This window comes from Protomyctophum parallelum (assembly GCF_964188405.1).
Source record: "Protomyctophum parallelum genome assembly, chromosome: 9".
Taxonomy (NCBI): Eukaryota; Metazoa; Chordata; class Actinopteri; order Myctophiformes; family Myctophidae; genus Protomyctophum; species Protomyctophum parallelum.
This window is the reverse complement of record NC_139706.1, coordinates 28,201,744-28,227,577: the sequence shown is the minus strand read 5'-3', so window position 1 is coordinate 28,227,577 and position 25,834 is coordinate 28,201,744. Positions and strand designations below refer to the sequence as shown.

At 43.5% G+C, this 25,834-nt stretch overlaps 1 protein-coding gene across 2 annotated transcripts in view; it reads right to left on the bottom strand.

The window, feature by feature from the left end:
* The window catches only part of nbeab (neurobeachin b), a gene marked incomplete at its 5' end in the record, with an annotated part of 282,517 nt that overhangs the window by 21,638 nt on the left and 235,045 nt on the right, over positions 1 to 25,834 (bottom strand). For both annotated transcript variants that reach the window (XM_083774126.1, XM_083774125.1), the window contains 5 exons: positions 144 to 311; positions 2,523 to 2,675; positions 6,081 to 6,200; positions 7,443 to 7,583; positions 23,209 to 23,321. In XM_083774126.1, coding sequence (XP_083630252.1) covers positions 144 to 311; positions 2,523 to 2,675; positions 6,081 to 6,200; positions 7,443 to 7,583; positions 23,209 to 23,321 — 695 coding nt within the window. The remainder of the gene's footprint in view (positions 1 to 143; positions 312 to 2,522; positions 2,676 to 6,080; positions 6,201 to 7,442; positions 7,584 to 23,208; positions 23,322 to 25,834) is intronic.

Below are 25,834 nucleotides of genomic sequence, written 5' to 3'. Positions count from 1 at the left end.
TGATATAAATGCACCCATTGCACTGGGAGCTTTAGGACACACTAGCAATAGGGCATAAAGAGACAGGAAGAAGTATATCTGTGGTTGAATAAGAGGCATGGGTGGGGGTCAACTTGGTCTCCATGGTGACATGAGTGTCCTACCTCTCTGATTGCGGGGTCAGTGATACCGTCCAAGATGACAGAGCCCTCGTAGGTCACACAGTGGAAGACATTGAGGGAGCGCACAGCTTCAGGGCCTCGCTGCTTGTAGCCAAAAATAAGGTCAATCCACTGGTGCAGCTGACATGACACAAACTCGCTTTCCAGGGCCTGTCGGAGAAGTACAGGGCAATTAGAGGTGAGAGGCATACAGCAGAGCACAGGAGGGAGGGGATCAACAAACGGAACTGGTACACAAGAAGAAACAAAATAGTGCACGACACAATTGTGAGAACTGCAAAATGTAAACCAATAAAAACAACTTCCACCTACCAAGTTAATCTGACCATAGAGAGAAACTATAGTGTATCACTGAGATTATTACAAGGAGGAACTATTACAGTATAAGGAGAAAAATAAAGCTGGTTTTAAAATGGCTAAATACTAGCCATGTTTTATTGGAAAAGGGCTCAGAATGTACTGTAGAGAATGCAGCAGACATGCAGGGGCTACTGTCCAATATGTACAAACAGTGATCAACTCATACTGAGCACTCCTTTGGGGAATGCATATCACATTTCCCCATCTATTAAAAATAATGACCAGCTATCTTCACATGGAAACAAAGAAAGCTGTTCAATACTAATGGCTATCCAATTTACGGTAAAACGTCTGCAGGGGTAACGTTGATAAAGTACTTGAGTGTGAAAAGCGATAATAGATTTCTTACAGGAGTGTCTGTAAAATATTTTAGATAAGAGCTCTTGGGGCAGATAATTATTAGAAAATACCTATGTATGGAAGTTGTGTGTTGATGCATCACTCCACATTACATTACAAAACGTTAATTTCCTATTATAATGGTGTAAGGATTTTCTGTAGGAATCTATACTCCTCCCCTCGCAGTCAGGAGTAACAGCCATTACCAACAAAGCCAGCTCTAGCACAGAGGCTGAGCTAGCCACAGGGCATATCACTGCAATTGAAAGTGGCACATGCAAAGATGAGAAATGGGAGGGAGGAAGGGAGGGTGGAGGCAGAGAAGAGAGAGAGAGGGGGGGAGAGAGAGAGAGAGAGATGAAATAATAGAGTAGGCAAGAGTGTAGGCTGGCAAAAGAACAGAACAAAGGAGAGACAAAAATGGAGGACAACAGTTTTCAGGCTGCGTAAACATCGACCTAAAAACGCAGCACAATACCATAGAAGCACCTCAAAATGTTAAAAATATCCCCTGCGATCTAGTCTTCAGTGATCCTCGTGTCTCATTTCAGCAAGCTGGTCTTGATGCCACATACTGTAACTGTAACATATAGTAGCTTCCTGCCTCTCCCCTGTACCCACCACCCCACCAGAACCCTCGTCGTTGTACAAAGGCTGGCGTAGCTGACCAGGCAGTGTGGGTAAAGTATGGGGAAAGGTCACCTCCGTGAGACGGCCTCCCAGCCCTGTCACTCCTGCTGAAAAGGTCAAGTGTGTTCCCAGAGCCCTCCCCCACCTCTGGTCCTGTGGCTGGAACCGCTGCAGCCTCTAACCTCGGGCTACACATCACACTTGGAACTTTGTTCCTTGGCATTTTGAGCTGGAACTATATTGTCTGTTTTCAGTGCCTTGCAAGTGTACAGTATATGTGTCTGCTCAAATGTATGACCTATTTCAACACTGTTGCATTTAGTATATTTATAGAATGTACAATGGGTTGCTGAGCTATGCCTATCCATGTGATTCCAATGTCTGACAGTAGAGGAGATTTGGTTCTTCATTTCCCTCCATGCCTGCTGGGAGCTCCATGTTGCATGCAAATATCCTTTCCTGATTAACCGTGCGCACGTGCACCCCACACACACACACACACACACACACACACACACACACACACACACACACACACACACACACACACACACACACACACACACACACACACACACACACACACACACACACACACACACACACACACACACACACACACACACACACACACACACACACGCGCCCTGCAAGCAGCCAAGTCATGATTGATGAGTCCTGGCATTAGGTAACATTATAGGCCACTCTTACTGGCTGTGTCCTTTAGTGACATCACTCGGGGTCAGGAGTACAGTGTTAGTATCGAGCGGTGCACTTTATTATGCTTTATGAATAAGGCAGGGAGACACATATTGTAGGATGCAGAGGGAGAGGGGATGGGCATGATTTCACTCCTGAATAACATGAGAGCATCTAAATTATGAAAACTGTACTCATGGCAAAGTATTTATTTATAATGTAAATGAAAATGCTGAAGCGCTGTATAACAGTAGTCATGAATTGCATGTTGAAAAGAATTGAAGGGAATACATGTATGTTCATCTAAATATGCTAAGTAAAATAGGTTCCTACCATTCTGTTAATCCTAACAAAGTCCTCTGGTTTCTTGGCCCAGGCTGGCAGGTCCACATCACACACCATGTCCCTGTCTTCTCTCATGCCAAGGTGGTAGCCATTGCTATTGACAAACATCTCTGGGAGGTAGTAGAACTCTGGGATTAGCTCCTAAACGCGCACGCAGGAGAGAAAGAAAGGGGATGTACGTATGCCGTTAGTGTGACACACAAAGTTATTGAAGTTAACAAGTTCCAGTAATGTACTTTTCTATCAACCAGCAGGCAGCCACCACATCCATTACAGTAGTGTTAATTGACTCAGAGTGTAAAAAAAGGAAAGAAATGTTATGATAGCTAAACAGATTTCTTTTTTATAGTCTGTGTATCCACATGAGAGCGAGGGACACTCCAGAGAGAAACAGTAACACAGACAACCCACACACCAGGCCACGCAGAGCTGCTGAGAGGTGCTAGTCAGGTTATTCTACACGGAGGTGTTTGTTGAGTTAAATGAAACTGGAACAGAGTTGGGTTTTTCTCCCCAGTCGCAGGGCTCTGGTGATGGGGTCAGGACCTCAGTATGGAGGAGGGGAAGTCGGTGTGGAAAACGAGCCTTCAATGTTATCCCCAGTGTGATTCCAAGGCCTGAGCAAGAGGACAAACATTTACCTGGGCTTACAGAAAAGACCATTCCCAAAGGAAGTATAAATGCTATACTGCATCATGACATCACTCTTGGAAAAGAAAGATTTTTTGCCAAACAAAAATATATTGCCAATATAAATCAAGTCTCACTCATTCTACTGTCCCTACTCTAATCCCCTTTTCTCTTGATCGTGCAGACCATGAGAGCTGAGCGGGCGATGCACAATGAGGCATATGCACACCAGGAATGTAGCTCCACCATCTTTGTCCTCATTATGAAAACATTTTCTAAATAGCTTTCTAATGAGGACAAAGTATTGTTGTTGACGTTTCATGAGTGGACCCAAATCGTGAAAGCGGCCATAATATTTTTTTAATCCTTGTATTAGGCTTGTTTTATGATGGCAGGGAGCAGTAATGCTGTGGAGTTTTATCATGCCTATAGGGTACATAACATATGGGGCTTTTAGGCTCCCATAAATCACTATAGGTTTTAGAGAGAGGGAGTTGGCATGACATGGTACAGCTCTATAAAACTTCCAGGTCTGCTGTTGGTCACATTTCACCCTCTGCACACGACAGCGGGAAGAGAGTAGACTAGCTTTTCCTCCCTCTCTTCCACCCTCTCGCACACTTTCCCTCCTCTTTTTCGTTTGTAAACTTCCTGCCGTAACTCAGCACCAAGCCGTTAAAACTGCCAGCTCCGTTTTCAAGCCCACCTCCCCTGGCAGCCATTAATTCTGCAACAGCATCGTAATGGGCTAACAAGTCAATCACACAAGCCTCCATTGCTTTACACTGTGTCACCTTAATGACACGTTCGTCAAAATCTGTCACCAGTGGAGTCATGCTGCTGGATTCCTTCAGACAGCATGCTGGCGGTTTTGGTGTGTGTACAGTATGTGTATGTGTATGTGTATGTGTATGTGTATGTGTATGTGTATGTGTATATATATATATATATATATATATATATATATAATATATATATATGTGTGTGTGTGTGTGTGTGTGTGTGTGTGTGTGTGTGTGTGTGTGTGTGTGTGTGTGTGTGTGTGCGTGCGTGCGTGTATGCGTTCACAGGGAGCCAAGTCTGTCTCCGATCCCCTTAGTGTGGCTGTGTCTGCTTGACAAACATGCACAGTATACACATGCACGCACACAAAATAAGTGGGAGGTATGGATGCACACTAATGATGGGGTGGTTGTGGTCTGTGGAGGTGAGGGGCTTAGCGGATAGAGGGCTGGCCAGTGCAGCCTTGTTTCCATTTGACTTGCTCTTTTAGGAGGTCATCCGCGTCGGGGGCTCTGCCTCCCCTGGTCTTGTCGTCATTACTGCTGAAGGAGGCCGGGGTTAATGAAGGAGGCACCCTGGTAAAAACACGCTGCCTTTTAATCAGAACTCTGATGAGCCACTCACCGCACTGGGCTGTAGCTGACCTTAACCCTGGACACTCCACTCAGTCTCAATCAGTACCCGCCATGGGTGTGTACACAGCGCGACTCTGTGTTTGCGCGTGAATCCGTCTGTGTGTGTGCACACACGTGTGCACGTCTGTCGACCTGTCGGTTTGCGTCTTAGCCAAAATCTGTCTTCAATGCATGCCAAGAAGCCATGCAGTGTGGGTCTATTTATTTAGTTTGCAGAGGTTTTTAGTTTCATACTTTTTTGTTTTGTTGTTGTTGCAGCAAGCAAAACTGGGAAAATTAGCAGGAAAAAATAAAGAGTAATCATATGAAAGACTACATATGTGATATGATATAATAGTCATAATATTGGCTCTGCTTCACAGCCTAATGCACCATAGGTAAACCAAACAAGCTATCTTTTTAAAAAAATTGGCTTTCGCCAACAGTAGGCTGACAGGAAATGGGGAGAGAGATGGGGGGGGGGTCAAACAAGCTATCTTGTAATAATTCTATCCTGTTATGTATTATGAAATACTACTATGTTTCATCCCAATCTTCCACAGCAGGCAGTAATGTAATGTAATAGATCGGTAGCCAACCTATGTGTGTAAAAACAAATGCATGCAGGCATACAAGTGGTTTAAAGTAGGCTGTATTTGTTAACAGGGTGGCGTTTGACTATTCGATTGTACGTTGGTTTCCAGCTCTCCACGTCTGCCTCACATAGACTGCTGGCCGCTTTCCTCTAGGTCCTGGCATGTAACAACCCTGTCTGTACATAAAAGATTACATTTTAAATAGCTTTTGTCATTAATGCTTTATTAATTGCCTAGGGCAACACTACTCGATGCTGGGTGTGCTAGAAATATATGACACTTTGAGGTCAGTGCATATCCCTGCCTGCTGTGGTGTTATGCAGTGGGCAAAATGGAGGCGAATCAGCAGGGTTCAGCGTTTTCAGCACTGCTCCGTGGGTTTGCAAAGGGAGGGCTTTGTCTTAAAACTAAACACACGCACAGGCATATTACCTCTATTTTTAAACATGTTTCAGTTTGTTTCAAATATGAGTTGAATCAAATGTGTGTTTCTCTGGGCTTAGTGTGAAATAGTGTGTACTATTGGTCTTTGTGCTTCACTGCTTGGTTATGCCATTTATAATTCATGGTATATATTTGAGACATTTCTAGACCTTGACTTTAATAGCAGTGATGGAGAGGCACAGTACCTGCGGAAGTAAACACATTATTGAAAGGATGTGTGTTGTGTCCAAACATAGCAGAAACACATCACTTGTAATTAACTTGATAGGTAAGTACAATACTGTGGACACACATCACATATCCATCATGGATACCTTTGTTCCGGTATACTATTTACGTTACTTTGGTAAGACGCAATTGTCAGTCTTGTAGAATCAATGTTTACAGATGAATTAAAGTGAAATGAGGAAAGGATTGAGTACAATTATAAATAGCATGTGATTGTTAACACCTGCCGAATTCATTCCCCTTCTTCTCACCTTAACATCAGAGGTGTCCCTCTGGCAATTCCTCCAGGAGCAGGCAATGGCTGAAAAGGTGCAGTCGGGATGGTCAAACTTGTTGTTATTGACACTGAGGAAGAACGTGGTAAAGGGCTCCTATGTAGGAAAAAAAACGTGCACGCACGCACGCACGCACGCGCGCGCACACTCACACACACACACACACACACACACACACACACACACACACACACACACACACACACACACACACACACACACACACACACACACACACACACACACACACACACACACACACACACACACACACACACACAAAAAAGTTCAACAACTCCCCACACACAAATATGAAGTCACCATCTTACAATACATGATCAAAATCAAGTTCTAAAACTGTATTTTAAGTCACAGTGAAATCGTATCACTTTCTCATGGAACACACATGAAAGTGAAATTTGAAGTGTAATTTGCAGCATTCTTTCATTGTTATCCTTTCCTGTGCCAGTTTGTGGATCACTCACTCATTTACTGTTCTCATGCCTGAGGGAGAATTAATTAGTGCTCTTCCTGAATACAGTGAGTAATGGTGGTAATTGGCTCATATTTGGTGTTCTCATCCTGAGATGGTGGACACCATGGGCTGTGGCGGATGGATCACTCAACAGCGGAAGAAAGGGATTGTGGGAGTGATGCCACGAAGGCCAGTCTAACTACTGTCTGGGGAGATCTCCCAATTCATCAGTCCCTTACTAATGAGGGTGGGGGGAGAGAGAAACTTCAGTACAAAACTCCCCATCAAGCGCTTTCAAATTAATATGCTGTCTCTTCACTATCAAGGTGTCCGAACCACAGGAGGCTGGGCAGGTCGTGTGGGCCTGCCTTGTGGAGGGAACAGTTTATGTGAGAGTGTATGTGTCCTCCCCCTTCCACAGTAAATGAGGACAGTGCTCAGTAACCTTGATGGACATGTCTGCCAGCACTTGCTGGGTTGTCTGAAACACATAAACCTGCCACCGCAGCACCTGTAAATCATTACCCAGCCACTCTTTATTTAGTTCGCATATGCCAGTTTACTGGCCTGTGAAATGCTCTTTCTGGGGCTCTCTGGTGGAACTCGGGGGCCAATCAAATTGAGATGTTGGGCTGTATGCACATCAACGTGGGCGTTCTTATGCTCCAACCAACAGACCTCAAAGGAGCGCCAACATCAAGTTTGACAAGTGACAGTCAACCTAATGCAAACTCAGCAACGAATGATTTCATACAGTGGGGGTTCTGCCTCGTCACTATTCAGAAAGACAAAATGCTTGCCAGATTGCTGGATATAACATTATAGTAGAATAAAGTATTGGTTGAGGTAATGGAGTTACTCACTAGCCTCACAAGCCACTGCAGGGTAGAGGCAGTAGTGGAATAGTGGGAGTTGTAGTGACATGGCAGCGTCTGGTCATCTTCCCATGTCTCATAGTGGTCGGCATAAAACACTGCACGCTTCGGATTTAGAGCTCCGATTGGCTAGAAGAGAAATGAGATTAGATTAGAAGTTTGATCTTACAAGAAGGTATAGGAATGTGCTCAAAATTATCACATGCCTGCATTAATTAAAGGTTAAACACTGTACCCACATTAATTGAAAAATGATGTTCTTTAAGGCAGTTGAGTTGCATTCAAAGCAGTTGAAAAAGTATCACAAATCAATGGGACTTGAGAAATATCTCCATAGACTTACATTCAACTTTCAAAAGCAACTAACTTATCTGTACTGTAAGTTAACAGGGACACTATACAGAACTGTATGGTATTTGTCTGATCGTTCTGGTGTGTTGCATATAATGAATATCAGGACCTACAGAGTCTTAGCAGGCCTCCATTAGCCTACGTGTGGAAAGACCAGCCGAGGGACTGGGGGAATAAACAGGGCAGACGAGAAGCCTTTCTCTGGGATTTGTCTGTCAGACCCCATTATTCTCCTGCACCCTAAAAGATTCCTGTTGCCCTGTCTCTCTCCTTAGATTTATGGGGGTAACGGGGAGAAGGAGAGCGAGATGGAGCACTGAGGAAGGAGGGAGGAGATATGGGCGGCTCCTGCTAAATGTTGTGGGTAATCCATATGGATTAACCCTAGCTGACCCGATTTACACCCAGCACGCCCACATACCCAAACACTGTACTCAGCACTCGTGCCTCCATTGGTGTTGAGAGCTACTATAGGCACTGCTACAAGTAGTTAACTGGAAAGAAACTCTGACTGAATGTCTGGAATTGGCTCACCTTTGAAAGCTCATGCACACGCACGTGCACACACGAGCGTGCAACACACACACACACACACACACACACACACACACACACACGAACGTGCGAAAGGTGACAGTATTTGTGCAATCACATACTGTAATACACAAATCTATCAATGTACAAGCTGTCAACGTGTTGATGTAGAACGGCTAGTTGAACTATCCAAAAAATGTTTTTCTAAATAGTAAAAAAAAAAGAAAAGGTGTGCTGTTAATGAATTTGTCGTCTAATTACTGTGATAATAAAACAGGATTCAAAGTTCATTATTTAAGCCAATTATCAATAGCTAGCTCAATATTATGCTGACATGATCAAAGGGGGTCTTTCATTGCTTTTTCATTTTTATGTGTTCCTAAGGCAACACATTTACACATATATTTAAAGCTGAACAAATTACCTTCTATGCTTTTAAATCACACTGTCCAATGGGAAAGCCCTGTGGGCAAATTGGTAGTCAATAGTAATACACTCAGTACTGTTGTGTCTGAGTAAGTGAGAGAGGGGGATGGAAACCGTAAATGTAATCAATGGACGCTTTGGTGTCTGAACCCTGCAGCTGCCATGTTCTACTTTTGCCACAAGAGTCATGGGAAATCTATCAAAACAAAGCCTTCATTTCAAACTACTGTGAAATGCGGGGGACCTAAAAATAAAGCTACTTATTTGTATATAATTTGTTTAAAATTAAGTTTTGTACAACCTACTTTAAGCGCAAAAGAAAGGCAATCTTTGTTAAATCATATATTATTGCTATATTCCTCTACATTTGGCATGGTATACGAAACTGAGTCATCAAATGTAATCTCCGTCAAAAGTGAATGGCCACGTCTTTTTTGTTCTTCGGCACACATGAACGTTAGCACAATTGGAGAGAATGAAAGAAAAGTTTACGGAGATCTGCAAAGATTTATGGGGTGATAATAGTGTGACATGTGACATTTTGGCCTAGTCTAGATTGGAGTGTGGGCCACAGGACAGTCAAAACATGCACGTTCACACACACGCACTCACGCACGCACACACACAACACACAACACACGCACACGCACACGCACACGCACACACACACACACACACACACACACACACACACACACACACACACACACACACACACACACACACACACACACACACACACACACACACACACACACACAAAATAAATGAGTAAATGCTGCTAGGGTAACCAGCCCAGGATTGAGTCCAGGCAATACAGACTGAAAAAGAGAAACCTTGGTTTTAATGAGTTTATTTGACACAGCATTAGCAAGTTTATTTAAAGCTACCCCATTGAACACATTAACATTCTGTGAGTTAAGTGGAGATTGTTGTTTAAATAATATTTGAAAGGCTTGAAACTAATCTCAAGATTGTAATGCATATACTGTAGTATACTGTATGTACTGTATTATATATATTGTATATTTGATTCTTAACCTTTGGGTTTTCAAACAAAATCTAAACAACCTCTCCCTCACCAACTCTTTGCCTCTCATAAGTTTCTAAATTAGCCTGCTGTCTGTACAAAATATATCTTTATCATGACCAGCATGTTGATTCATGTATGCTGAAACAAACAACTTAACAATATATTGTGTAAGCATATACCTGTACACAACTCCAGCCTGTCAGGTGGTTTAGTGTAGCAGTAAGACTGGTTATTTTGTTTTCATCACACTGTGAGTGAAAAAGACCAATATTTACACTATTATTTTTGTACATGGCCTGTTTGACATAAACATCAATGTGCGGTCACAACGTGCACAAACTGTTCCCCCTCCACTCATTAATATCAAACATGAAGCAAAATGAAATGGTTGTGTATAGACATCACGCCTCCCAGAGTTCACATCAGTCTGAACTTTGACCAGCGAAATTACCAACACTCAACCAATATAAGAGAATAGGCGAGATTGACCTCCTGTTCTTATTAACACTTAGCCCGCTAGCATTTATTGAAAAATTAGGATCTAATTCACGCCAGCATTCTTCCCAGTCGAGCTCTTATTTTGAAAAGCCACATTTCCAGACTACCGGAAGTAGTATTATCCTAGTAATGGCTCGTACACACTGTCCGATATTTGCTCCGAATATGCTGTCGGGGAGCATTTTTGGCGCTCGCCGACAAAACCCCCGATCTGACCCAAGATCAGGCTTTGATCGGCGAGGTTTTGCTCGCTGTGTGTGAAAGGAACTGCGAGAAGATCCAGCGCTGATAAAACCGCTTGCCGACGCCTCCCCGACCATTTCTGAATAAATAGCACGTTTGATATTTGACTCCGTCACCGACTGGATATCATACAGTATGAACTGGGTTGCGACTGCGCCCTGATAAGGCCTGTATTACAACCAATGAGAGAGCACACTGTCGACTGCATCGATAGATGATCAGATGATAAGATATATAACCTTCATTCCGTCGGTGTGTGTGTGTGTGTGTGCGTGCGTGCTTGCGTGGAAAGAGACGCGCGGAAATGCAAGATTATAACGTCCTGTCTCGCTATAGCGCTATCACAAACATGTTGCCCTGTGTAGCCTGGCTATTCCTGTGTGTGGCATGCACGCAGAGAGAGAGAGAGAGAGATGTGCGCCCTGTGTGGGTCTCGCGCTTGTATCACGGCATCCTGCATGTGCATGTCAAAATGAATTGGAATAAAAAACAAATGATGTATTATGTATCGGGTCTGGATGGCATCTTGGTGAACTCTTGCAGTGTGTGATCCCTGGTCGGCGATCAATCGTTTAGTGTGAAAGCCACAAAGATATAATGACAGCCGAATAAAAAAAAGACTCCTGCAGTGTGAAATGCACAACGATCTGATGACTCGCCGACAACTTTAAAACTCCTACAGTGTGTAGGGGCCATTAATTGAACAGGTCCCGGACAGGTCTTGTTTACAATATGGATCTATACCAGGGCACTGGAGGGCTCCGTCCTCATTGCCGGCTCTGTGCCATCAAAGAAACTTTGTTTCCTTGTCCCATCTGGGACAAGGAATAGGAGATACAGGAGAAATGGATAGAATGAATTATTATGGTGCCGATGATCTAAAATGGACGAGTCTTGTGACAGCAACAGCTAGCTACCCGATGCTAACATTAAAAATCAACGGCAATGGCGGTAAGCGTAGTATAAAAAAATAGGCTTCAATTGACCTAGATCTACGGCAATGGTGCTGAAAGAATTAAATTGAACAAATTATGTATCTATCAATTACGTGTGTAAATGTGACCCCACTAATTATATATTGAAATGTTATTTCATTTAGAGCATAGCCCCTTGAGATGCATCATCTCGTTTGTAAATGCAACTCGTCCCAGGGACTGAATGGTGGTGTCGGGATCCTTGTCGGAAGGGAGGCACAGAGACTTCTGATTGGCATTGAACGCATATCAGAGCAACACACCACATCAACACAACATCAGGGAAACACAGTCATCATAACTTCCCAACAGAATGCACTGGCGACAAAGCACAGTTCTATACAGCCAGTTTAGGAAGACAAATTAAACTGGCCCAGAAGATGCACTGTTGAACAAAATTAATGACAATGGAAAGTGTATAGAGTTTATGGAAGAATACCAACGTCTGGCCACCAACACAACATGATGTTCTAAATTATGAGAGGGAAGCTATGGACCTGGATGTCACCATACACATAAGATTGACTATATCCTAACACGCAGAAAATGGAGGAGAAGCATCATTAACAGTGAGGCATATGGGTCCTTCAGCGCACTCAGCTCACACCACAGGATTGTCACTGCGACAGTGAGGCTGCACTTGAAGGCACCACAGAAGGTCAAATATGAATGGAGGCCACTGGCGAAGAACAGGTCCCACACACTGCTGGAGATGGAGAAGGGCCCAAGAGCTTTTGACACCACACACCAAAGGAAAGTCATGAACATTCTCTGGGCCTATAGTGTTCTACAATTTCCCCATACAATTTTCCATCCATCAGTTAACAGATCCACGGACGATGCCATTGATACTTCGCATCACCTTCTCAAACCTTGAGAGGCGAATCCTATATGAGAATGCTGTTCATAGACTATAGGTCAGCATTCAATACCATAATCCACTTCAAACGTTGGTGTGGAGGATGCCATCATCTACATGCTGCAGAGGGCCTACGCACATCTGGAGAAAAAGGGGAGCACGGTGAGGATCATGTTCTTTGATTTCTCCAGTGCGTTCAACACCATCCGGTCCCCCCTGCTTGCTGAGAAGCTTGCTTCTATGCATGTGGACCACAACCTGGTGGAATGGATTACAGACTATCTCACCCTGAGACCACAGTATGTGCGGCTACAAGGCTGCCAGTCAGAAGTGGTGATGGGAAGCACTGGAGTACCCCAGGGAACCGTTCTGTCACCTTTCCTGTTCACAATTTACACCTCCGACTTCAGCTTCAACCTCCAGAAGTTCTCTGATGACTCCTCCATTGTGGGCTGCATCACTGAGGACAATGACGGGGAGTACAGGAGCGTGGTGGAGAACTTCATCGGCTGGGCGGAACAGAACCACCTGCTGCTGAACATCAAGAACACCAAAGAGCTGGTGTTCGACGCCAGGCGGAGCAAGAGGAGGACCCCAGTACCCATCACCATCCAGGGAGAGGAGGTAGAGATTGTGGACTCCTACAAGTTCCTGGGTGTTCACCTGAACAAGGACCTGGACTGGAGAGACAACACAGAGGCTGTCTACAAGAAGGGACAGAGCAGACTGTACCTCCTGAGGAGGCTCAAGTCCTTTGGGGTGTGTAGCAGGCTACTGGTGATGTTCTACCAGTCTGTTGTGGCCAGCTCTGTTGTTGGCCTCCGAATGCTGTCAGTCGCGGAGAGGAGGATCGGGGTTAAACTGGACTCCATGTGGGCAAATCCCTCCCACCCCTTAAATGAGGTGCTGCGGGATAGGACGAGCACTTTCAGCCGTAGGCTCACACTCCCCCTGATGCGCACGGAACGCTACAGACTCTCTTTCATGCCAACTGCCATCAGACTTTTTAATGCAAAGTCATAAGAACTGCCCCCCCCCCCCCCAAAAAAAAGGCATATGGTCCTTGGTTGTCTGGTCTTGTGTGATATGTCATTTGTGTCTGTTCTGTGTTGCTCTGTCTGTCCTGTAGTTTTTAGCTTTTTAGTTTCTATGCACTTTATGCTGTTGTAACACTTCAATTTCCCCTCTGGGATAAATAAAGTATATCTCATCTCATCTCAAACTAGACACCAAGCTTAAGAGTCAGACTCAGCCCTGTTCGAGTTGCGACCCGATAGGCACAGAATAGTAAATGATTACCCCCCCCCCCAAGGCAGAGGAACAGACAGAGGAATGGGGCGGCGGTGGAACCAGGGACGCATTTGACACAGGGGACAGGGGGGTCTCGTCCCCCGTGGGCTGCGGGACGTCCCTGTCAAAACCAACAATTGTGCACATACGGTACACAACACTATATGACACCGCTTTACTTCCAAGCTGTAGTACGGACCCAGAGCCATAGAGTAAGACAGAGTTATTTGAGGAGGCAGAAAAATGAGCGCTTGAACGCTCTTCATGCAGCCTGGAGAGTGACAAGCGGGAGTTTGAAATACATTGCTTTCAATGACGGCGGCGCACATGTCCGCAATTGTACATTGTACATGACAACTGTTTTAAAGTATTATACAGTGACAACTCTGTAATGTTTATGTCTACTATTACTAAAACAAATCTATAGAATAAACATCGTTAAAGCTGGCCTGTTGCCTGAGTTCAGTGCATTCTGCCAATTTACGGTCCAGGACATTGTCACTCAACTGAACGGAGGCATCTGGCATTTTGTTTTCAAATACAAAATGACTATCCCTTTTCTTCACCGGTGCCATGAGACCCCTATAAGTAGTGGTATGGGGCACCTTTTTGAAGACCGGAAGTGGATTACAGCATTCTCAGCCCCGGGGGCACTATGGGCGTGGCCTAACCAAACCCAGGGCACTATGGGGGCGTGGCCTAACCCATTTCTGATGACGTCATCAGATTTTTCCTGTTTGAGGGCACTTTCAGTTTTGATAGTTAGTGTCAGCATAATTCTAGTTCCGCTTCCTCAATTTGAGCTACTTTCACTTCCTCAAATTGTCTTACAGTTGACTGTAAAGCAAGCAGCTTGTATGTGAATGTGTACCGTAATTGATACTTTGTGAACTAGCAGCAGTTGCTATTTTCAGTTCCTATTTTAGTTCCTAATTTTCTCAATTACTATTCTTATCTGTACCTCGCAGTCGATAGATTGAATCTGTGCGTGTTTGAGCCTTCAGCTTTCTCTTCCTCTATGCGACTTTCCTCAAAACTGACAGACTGTGTCTGGCCAGTTTGGTAGCAAGGCAAGCAGCTTGTATGCGTGTGTCGGGGGGTGTGTGTGTGTGTGAATATGATACTTCCTCTTTGATGTGGACATCTATTTCGCAATCAAACTGCTGCATGCAAGACTGGTTGTGACATCCCATTGGATGGAATCATTCAGCATTCAATCGTCTTTTAGTGATTTAACTCTCTGATTTACAGAGCTCATAGGATCATAGTTGATACAGGCATGACGAAAAGCAGACCAATGAAGGCAGACAGAGAAATTTATAAATGTTAGGTATGTCTTGCTCAACCTGGTGTAATGCGGAGTGAAAGATAAAGAAACAGGTGCTATATGTGGAGGTCTGTTGAAATAATAGTAAGAGGCATAGATGTGGAGACTGTTACGAGTGACATATTGTGAGAAATACAGATCTGCTACTTTTGCATCATTTTGCCTTAATACTTTTTCCTCATACTTTCGTAACTTAGAAAACACGTGAAAATTGGTACCAGTGATTAATGGCTAGACTTATGTACTATATATAATACTGGTAAAAACGAACCTTTTATACAGACATGAGATTACAGTACGTGGTCCTATGGTCTTAGGTGGAGTCAATATAGTGTGCATTCAAACCCCCCGCCCCTTATCCATAATGGGATGTCACAACCAGTCTTGCATGCAGCAGTTTGATTGCGAAATAGATGTCCACATCAAAGAGGAAGTATCATATTCACACACACACACCCCCCGACACACGCATACAAGCTGCTTGCCTTGCTACCAAACTGGCCAGACACAGTCTGTCAGTTTTGAGGAAAGTCGCATAGAGGAAGAGAAAGCTGAAGGCTCAAACACACACAGATTCAATCTATCGACTGCGAGGTACAGATAAGAATAGTAATTGAGAAAATGAGGAACTAAAATAGGAACTGAAAATAGCAACTGCTGCTAGTTCACAAAGTATCAATTACGGTACACATTCACATACAAGCTGCTTGCTTTACAGTCAACTGTAAGACAATTTGAGGAAGTGAAAGTAGCTCAAATTGAGGAAGCGGAACTAGAATTATGCTGACACTAACTATCAAAACTGAAAGTGCCCTCAAACAGGAAAAATCTGATGACGTCATCAGAAATGGGTTAGGCCACGCCCCCATAGTGCCCTGGGTTTGGTTAGGCCACGCCCATAGTGCCCCCGGGGCTGAGAATGCTGTAATCCACTTCCGGTCTTCAAAAAGGTGCCCCATACCACTACTCCTATATACTTAGTTAACTGGGGTCTGCCAAAGCTCTATACCAGATAGCACGTTTACTAGAATTTCCCTCCACACCAAATCTTGCAAGCTTGTATAGTAGATTATAAAAGTAATTACTAATGTACATTATGTACATTAGTAATTACGTGATATGATATAAAAGTCACGGCCACTGGTAATGACTGACTAATGACTTTCATCTCAGAATGGACTGTCTATAAGAAGCTCTCACAGTAGACCAAAATAAGGACCCCAAGGAAAGTGTGGAAAAGAGGTGAAGGCACGAGTGCAAAGTGCAAACAAGTTGGAATGAGTGGAAAAACGTGTCAGGTGTGTGATGTGGGAAAGGAAAGTATGGTTTAGGGACAGTCGCACTGAGGAAAAGATAGGAAGCAGAGCTGGAGGTAGCAGAGACTAAAATGTTGAGGTTCTCTCTGGGAGTAGCCTGGGGTCCACCTATGCTTTCTATGGCATAGGCAGCTCCCGGCAGGATCCGCCGGGAGAATCTAGACACAGCTGCGCGACATGAGACTGATTAATTATAGCGACAGAGAGAGAGAGAGAGGAGTGTGTGTGTGTGTGTGTGTGTGTGTACATGTGTGCATGTGTGCGTCAATTTAACAAAGGTGCAGACGATCAGAAATCAGCAGAGAGTGATCGACGTTTGCGCTACTCTATGCCAAATTGAAGTGGACTCGGCGGACCCAGACTTTTTTTTTCCTCCCTGGAAATAAAAACGTCTGGGTTTCCGAGGCTACTCTGGGAGTAACAAGGATGGATAGGATCAAGAACGAGTACATCAGAGGTACAGCGACTGTTGTTTTGGAGATAAAGCCAGAGAGGTCAGACTGAGATGGTTTGGACATATACAGAGGAGGCATAGTGAGTATATCGGTAGAAGGATGCTGAGGTTGGAACTGCCAGGCAGGAGGCCTAGAGGAAGACCAAAGAGGAGATTTATGGATGTAGTGAAAGAGTACATGAAGTTAGTTGGTCTGAGAGAAGAGGAGGCAGAGGACAGGGTCAGATGGAGGCAGATTCACTGTAGCAACCCCTGAAGGAAACAGCTGAAGGGAAAATAAGTTGGAAGTGGTTAAAATACTGTAGGTAGCAATAAGAAATCTGTCGGGGGATTATTTTTTCTTCTTTTAAGCACAGAAAACATGGGTTCCTTTGTCCCAGAATGAATCTACAGTACCGTAACACGTACAGTAAGTGCCCCCACACAGTTTTGGCCACTAACATAAACATGCTTTAAATATTAACTCAAACTGATTTGTACAACTTCCCGGTGAAGAAAAACGTTGGTGTCTACTTCTACAACTATATCTTCATCAACAAAACTTCACCTGAGTGCAAAATAATATTTGTGTTACTTAGTGTGACCGATAGCTCATTAGTGTGAAATAAAGAATAATTGTTTATGATGGGGCAGAATAAGTGCTTTCTAAAGCTTTCATACTCAAACTCCATAATAGAGGATCGTACCAACAGTCCAAATTAGGCTCAGCTGTTTCCTTCTGCCTAACGGAGAGTAATCAGCATCTCTCTTCTCATTGTATTGCATCTCATACAAAACACAAAAACGACAATAACAACAACTGGCTCAGACAGTTGCACACTTCCTCCCATCCGAGTTAATTTCAGGTAACACCTGACCCGATGAAAAACACCCACCCACACCAGAAAACAACCTGTGATCAAAGTTACATTTGGCATCACATCTAATTAGGATCACTTTTGTTGTCTGATTCAAAAGACGCAGTAGACAATGCGCCGTGAATATTGGTGAGAGGGGTGCACGCCACGGCACTGAGAGTGCCTCTACTTGTTTGGTTATATCCAGGCTACCTCCCCGGGAGACGCGTGCTGCATTTTATATTTCAAAGGAAATTACATTACAGTACGTTGCTATGGTGCACTGTCAGGAAAGTCACACTTATTTTTGCTCGTCTCGTCAGAGGGTAAGGCTGCACACAGCTACAGTCAGGATCTAATGCAATTATGCTTCTCCAAGTAAAAACAAAGCAGACGTCCTCCCAAACAGTGGAACAGAGCTGCAGGGCGTGAGGGTGAAGAAACGGCCATTATCCAAGAGGAGGAAGCAGGAAGTGTTCTTATAGCCATACTGTGTCACCCAGCTTATATTCCAATGCCAGAGCGCAAAGACCCGCCTGGCAGCACTGTTTAATGCAATTTATTTGTGCATGTATTTTTTGTTGAATTACTGATGACAAAGTTGTTGATTGTCAACAGTATGTATATAGGCTAGTATCCATAAAAGAAGCAAGCAGCACGCTAGAAGAGAATATAATACACTATAGTTCTTTCTTTCAATCATTTTATTATTATTTTCACAATTATATTTACCTGATCATCTTCTTGTTAAACTAGTGTATTGTTTGCTAGCGTGCTGCTTGCTTATTTTATGGATATATACTGTTGACTTTTACAACTTTGTCATGAGTAATTAAAAAAAAGTACTTACAGTATAACACGCACAAATAAATTACATTAAACAGTGCTGCCGGGCGGGTCTTTGCGCAACTGCTCCGGCATTTAGATAATAATTACCAAATAATAGCCCGGGCTGTTATTTGGTAATATACGGTAGGCTGTCACCCAGGGTGCACCTCTCAGAGGTGCTCAGCCTTCACAGCGTGTAACAGTAGTCTCTGAGACAGAATTGCAAACATTGGAGATGCTCAGCCTCTGTTCAGTTCATCCAAGATGAAAACAATGTTTGAGAAATGCCTCTAATATAAGTCTTGTTTGATCTTGTTTTAAGAGGGTTCATGTTTCACTCATACAAAAATGGGACTGACATTCCAGAGTGTAAATGCAGCATACCCTCCATGCCCTCAGTACCCAGTTACTTGACTGATTACCTCAAAAAGGTGAGCAACTCCCGCAGCCATAATACTAGTGGGAGCGTAAATAATGATCAGTTGCCACCCACTTTCAGAACAAATATAGGTAAATTCACCTTCCACAGCACTGCCACAGGTGTGGAATGCCCTCAAAACAAGCAAATCACTGGTTTCCTTTTAAAAACTGTCACTGTCTTTAGGTCAAAGGCAGAGAAGGTTTACCCCCATCCCCTTTCAATTTATTTCTATTCCAACCTGTACATGTAGATTTTATGTGTTTGAGATATCTTAATTGTTTGTTGTCACTGTATTGTGAATGAATGCATGACAAACCAGCTAACTCCATTGGATCCTCAAACTATCTGCTAAATCAGCTAACTCAATATCCCCCCCTCTCATGCAAGTATCTGACAATATATAAAGTCACAATACCAACTTTGATGAGGCAGTATTTCTTTGTTTTTAAAATATAAGGCTCTCTTCATTTCCTGGAAAAAATAAACACACACACACACACACACACACACACACACACACACACACACACACACACACACACACACACACACACACACACACACACACACACACACACACACACACACACACACACACACACACACACACACAAAAATGAACATTTTGGAGTTAGTTGGTTTCCGCCCGACAGCAGAGATATGTGTGGTATTCACTGCATCAGGATATATGTCTCTAGTAATATACTTGCTGACATTTATTTTTTCTCTTTGAGTTCTGAAAGATATATCTAATTATTCCCTGTCAAAGACAAAGGAAGTAAGCTCTGTTTGCCTTCATATGCAATTAAATCCATTTCTATCACGTAATTTAACAGCCATGAGGAAGATGAGCTTCCCTTTTCTATCAACCACCTGTCCATCAAATGGGAAATAATCGTTAAGAGTCTAATGAAACACACTGCCACATGAATGCATCTGACATCAAAATATGTGCACCTCTGGCCCTAAGGCAGGGCACGGTGTGTTCAGTTGCATTCTTCACAGCTGACTGAAAGCCCATTCAGCAGCATGATTGCAGGTGTGTACTAGGTGTGAGAGGGTATTTTGGCTTTAGAGTACTCCAGTGGTTTTAAACAATGCTACTCTGCTGCTTCAGCACAAAATCACCTGGATCACAAACTTTGGTGAGCTAAATATAAATGTAATTAAATTTAAATTGTATATTTGTATAGGGATGCCAGGTTCTATTTTTTGCAAGTAATTATCATGCGCTGTCCTACTCGGGAACACCCTGTTATGCAATACCCGTTATCAATTTACAATTCAGGCATTTAGCAGACGCTCTTAATCCAGAGCATTAAGCAAGAACAAAAAGCATGGGAATACATCACATAAAAATCAGGGGAATTGGCAGTTCTGGAAAGTCCTTGTGAGACTTGTTGTAAACGTCTGTGGTGAATGAAAGTACAGATCCCCAGAATCTGTACTTAAGTGCAGTACTCAAGTACATTTACTCAGTTACTGTCCACCTCTGTGAATTTGAAGTTGGTTGGTCGAACGGTTCTCGATCAGGCTACGTGGATTACAGACATTTATGTGACATAAATGACCTGATCACAGGTACTGTAATCTGCTGTAAGTGTGGAGAGATGAATAGGGGAATAAAGGTCAAACAAATATCAAAAACCCCGTATGAACACAAAGAAAAGAGCCGCAACTAAACTAAAATTACGGTATGCACAGTGTACATGTGCACACATGCACATGGAAACATAACAAGCACACAATAAACAAGTCTCTAGAGGTTGTGTGGCCAGCTCTAATCCATAATTGAACAAAAGGGCGGACCAAGTGGAGGGGAGATGCGCAGGGGCCATTGTCCCCTCCCTGCTCGGCTAGCTGTGAACTTTTGGAGGTATGAGCGCCCCAGGGTTCCAAGGACAACTGTCAGGAGACACGGGCCTGTGAACTCATGCTAATGAAGGCAGCTCAGCCCTGTAAACAGCATGGGAGGATGTCACTGGAATACATTACAATACATAACTGTCTACCCAGGGCCAGAGGATTGCACATGGCTGCCGGTCCAGCGCAGCATGGCACCTCAATGCCCCCACCACCCCCTTCCTCCATCCCTTCCAGCCCACCTGGATCTCCATAGGCTGATGCACCCAAAGGCAGACAGGGGGCAGAAAGGACAGCAATACCTACAAAGAGAGATGTTCGCCCACGACACTGTGAGTACACTGCAAGTGATGAAGTACTCCGGAGCTACTGAAGTGTTCCCTACGTACATGTTCATGCCATTCTGTTATAACCCGCGATTCTTTGGCTGTTTTTCACTGTAACCGTTCTTTTTAGTCTCGTGTTTCTCTGACTCTGGCTATGTCTAAAACACTGAATGCTCAAAGCAAAATTGATACAAAGTGTTGACAAGCGAGATCTCAAAGTGAAGCCCTGAGTCAGAGTGTCGGCACATTGAGGGGTAAAGAGGCAGAGCTAAAACGGGCGCAAGAGGAAGGCTCAGACAGGAATGTGACTGTTTTCAGGTCAGTGAGCGTGTGAGCTGCAGTATAGAGGGAGCCAGAGAGAGAGAGAGAGAGAGAGAGAGAGAGAGAGAGAGAGTTTGCAGGGGTGGTAAAGCTGTTCGCTGTTTGTGGCAGAGTTATCTGCTGTTCCCCTCAGTCAAAGACAGTGCAAATATAACATTGAATTTCAACTCCCATGGTTGCAGGGCGTTGGTGTCGCTACATCTGAGCCCATGGTTTGGCAGCTTTAAAGGACCATACGGCTTCAATACATGTCATTGTCTATTCATAGCTTTGGCCATATATCGTTCATAAACACAGACCAGTTAGCCTTTAATGACTTTATTTTTAGATTTTGGTTTGTTTACATTTTCTCAAAAGCTTGTTACAATGTTACTGAACTTTTCAGAATAATTGAATCGTTTAATAAGATTTTGATGTTTTCATTCATAAATCCACATTTTTTCTCCAGGGACAATATTTGGGTAGACCTTTCAAGTCAATCTGCACTTTTGTGTTGAATACCTATCTCAAGCTAATTTATGTCTCTGCAGGTTGCTTTTTATACTGTACCATACTGAAATTACCAGAAGCATTCCTCTGTATGCTTAGTCACAGTATACAGTGAGTCATAAACATGCCAGACAACTGCTATGCTGCATTTATAGCAGTGTACTCTAGTCTAGTGCACCACTAATGCACACAACCTGCCATTACCAACTCTGGTATGGCCGGAAGCCGATTACAGCCGAACGATATGCACTATGAAAATTCTGCCTGTGGTGTTTTAATCGGATAGGTCCGGAGATCATGTGTACCGATTCTCGTGAGATTTGGACAAAATCTGTAGGTGGAGGATCAAAAAGTGTGTTTTGAAGAAAATTCTAAATGGCGGAATCCAGGGGAAAATACATTTTGATTTTACGACCTACGGTTCAAGAGTTATAAGCCAAAACGTAAAGTGGGTTGTTATAGCGCCACCATGAGGCCGACCGATATAATTAATTTTAGAAATTATTATGAACCTCCCCTCCAAGTTTTGTAACTATACTGTAGCCCTTATGGTCTCTGAGGAAAAGGTGAGTTTTAGCATTTTCCCATTGGCTGTTTATTATTTATTATTATTTATTTTTCCAGTTTTTCATGTGTCTATGAGGTGACAGTACTTCATTAGACACCCTGGAGTCGTTTTTATGTGCAATGGTGTATTAACTTTGTATTTAGGGTTTCTTCCTGGAGGCTGAACCCTTGACAGTCAAAGCATTGCAATAGTTCATGCAAGACTCATTGAATCAGCGTTTCTAATCAGCCACACATTTGTATGCACCAATCACAGCCCATTCTTGGAACAAGCAGACCCTTTAAACATGGCTCCCTCCTATAATGATCTCTGCCACACCAATGCTGCCCCGCCCCCACACACTGCTGCTGGCAACAAGCTTTGCCTCCACCACCCTAGCCTCCATCTTTCTGGTTCTTGCATGGCTCGAAGCCAATGGTTAAACTGAAATTCTATGTCTTGCTTTGGGCCTAATCTTGTATACCAATATTATGATGTTTCTACATCACACTCCCTGTTTTAACAGTAAAATCCTCAGTGTGAGGTTAGCCCAAATAGATCTAAATTATACGATAAAGGTTAGATGAACTCTGTTGATTTAACTGTGTACTTAACAAACATTGCAGAGATGAGATGTTATATGATCAGCACTTTCCACTTTCTACATTCCACCTCAGAGTTCAGAACGAGCACATGATGTCTGGATTATTTCCCATTCAATATGGTTTTGTTTTACAGTCTGGGACTTCGCGAGGAAATCCCCCTGCCCCCCCCCCCCCCCCTCTCCATACACACTGGGGTGCATGGCGAGACTGTACCTTTGAGAGATCTCTGAAGTTTCCTGGCAGGGTCAGGTCCAGCTCCTCACTCTCATAGTTGGTGAGGACCCAGGGAAAGACCGGGTACTGGCTCAGGTCATTGTACGTCCTCCCTAGATAAACAGAGCAAGACAGAAAATCTCTGAGATGAGGGGTGGGAGGGACTTGAAAGCAGGGCAGAGTACACACAAGGCTTCAGTTACTTTGGGGACCCAGCATGCAACATTCCAGTGAACCCCCGAATCTCAGAGCCCTCAATCAGACCCCACTTCCTGTCTCTGAGGGTGTCTGCCATGGGGCGACAAACGCACTAATAGAGAGCTCACTCATCTCTCTGAGAATGTATTAGTCTGCCCCCTGTGCCTGTGTGACTGTCAAGTACATCGCTGGCCTGTGAGGTTTAGAGGAGGCTCTGAAGAGGAGGTTTCTAAATTCATGGACATCATGGCGTTTCTCTAAGTTGTGGTGTGTGTGGATAATTAAAGAGACGTAGATTCTTCTGGGGGCCATGACTCCACGCATGCCTGACATGACACTGCCAGAATGATCTGCTCATTGGCCAGATGTGAATTTCCTCCTTCGCTCTCAGTGGGAATATGGGAATCAGATGGCAAGAAGTGTCACTGGAAATCCATCCACGAGAGAAGTAATTGTAGAACTCAAGAGTATCTCTTCACCTTACCACGCTGCCACATATGCACTCTAATTTCCTTTTCAAGATGACACTGCTGTGGGAGTAGAAAAGATGTGTTTTGGCTTGTGCTACACTGAATTGTCCCAATTCCCCCATGTAGTTCCTGACCCTATTGGTTGGACTTGGGAAGGGTGTAGACAATCGCATGCCTCCGCGATACACGTCACGCCGCCAGGCTTTTTTTTCCCCACATGAAATAGATCACATGGAAGGTGTTAACCGTTAACGCATGCGTAGGGTTTACAATATTCTTCCCAATTCAGCTTCCTGCTGAACAGGCGTCCAACCTGCACGAGTCGCTAAAGCAGTGTCATAGATCTATGGCTTCCCACCTGCAAAACGGACTAAATGTGCGTGTTGGAACAACCAGTCAAGTAAGATGCACCACGTATTCTACACGGTGGTGGACAGGAACTTTACCCCTGCGCCACCCGGGTGCTACTCTGGGTTTGATCTGGGTGACTGGAAACCAGTCATTAAATAACAGAAACAATATAATGTATTGTTCTCAGTAAACAATGTGCAGTATGTAAAATCACATACTGTACAAGAATATGCATTAATCTCGCAGGAGTACTCAAAGATTGTCAAATTCATTCTGACAACAATTTTATAGCAAGAATAAAAAATATGAACACTCGATTGCGATTAAAAACAAAATGCATCAAAGTTTGTGCAAATTATCAAGGTATTCAGGATAACAGACTTGAATATAGCATCCAATATGTTGGGAAACATTTCTCAGATAATACTGTATGTTTAACTCTAAGGTTGAATTAAATGAATTTTACTTTAACACTCACGACGCCAAGCCGCTTCATAACCCGCCAGATGACGGGTTAAGATTTTACCCCGCAGGTCGCCATACCCACCATATGGCGGGTTATAAGGTTTATATCAATTCCAAGCAGCTGAAGCTCAAAACTAACCTTTTGTGCTGTCCAGGCTGCTAGACAGCGCCTACGTCCTTCCCATCATGATGATCAATGTGCGCGCACCCCTTAAGGACCCACTCATTGTCATTTATTTGCTGCTTGTTTTCTCCGAAAAATACTCCAAAGTTGTTGTTTTTGTCCAATCTGCCCGACGTTCAGATGTAGATAGTGATTTGTGTTCGCATCACGCCCGACATATTACCGTTTGTGGTGAAAGCTAAGACATATTTTTTTGTTTTCTAAGCAAAATGTTAGTAGTTGTAGTCGGGTAAAGACAAGGGTGTAGCCTCGGAAATTAGGGAGTAGTAGTTACTGAAGCCAAAGGTTTTTTGAACCACTGGTCTAGTGTATACAAAATTACTTGATATAATAGCCTAATTAAAAGCTGTTCTCCTAACCATCATTTGAGCATCATGATTAACATTTAAATGAACTTAAACGTTGTAATTCTTTTTCCTTTGGCAACATAAATGTCACTTATAATTAAAACAAGCCAACTCTTAATCAGAACAAAATTACAATCTTACTCAATAAATCAAGCCCTCTATCAAATATGAATAAACCAAATGTATGACACAACACATGAAAACAAACTCATGTAACTCATAAAATATAACAGAAAACTAAAAAACTAAACAAGCTAATCCTTTGTTTGAAATAAAGCAATGTAAAATTAAGTGTTTGGTTTGGGGTGAGGTCTGTTTGGCTAGCCAGTGGTTACTGTAGGTCGCCATGTTGAGCTCCAACTCGTCAAGTATCAACCAGCCAACATATCCCACTTCCAGCAGCACTTACATGTCACTCACCCTCAGCCCACATGAAAGATGAGCCCTGACCAAGAGAACTTCAACAAATAGATGCTATAGAGGTATTTCATCTTTACAGACCTTTCACTTAAGGCACACCACAGCATTCTAGGCTTGGCGGGAGTTTCTTGAAGAACGCTCATGGATTTTCTTTCCTATAGTAAACCAAACCTCTTCCTCCTCCGTTCTGG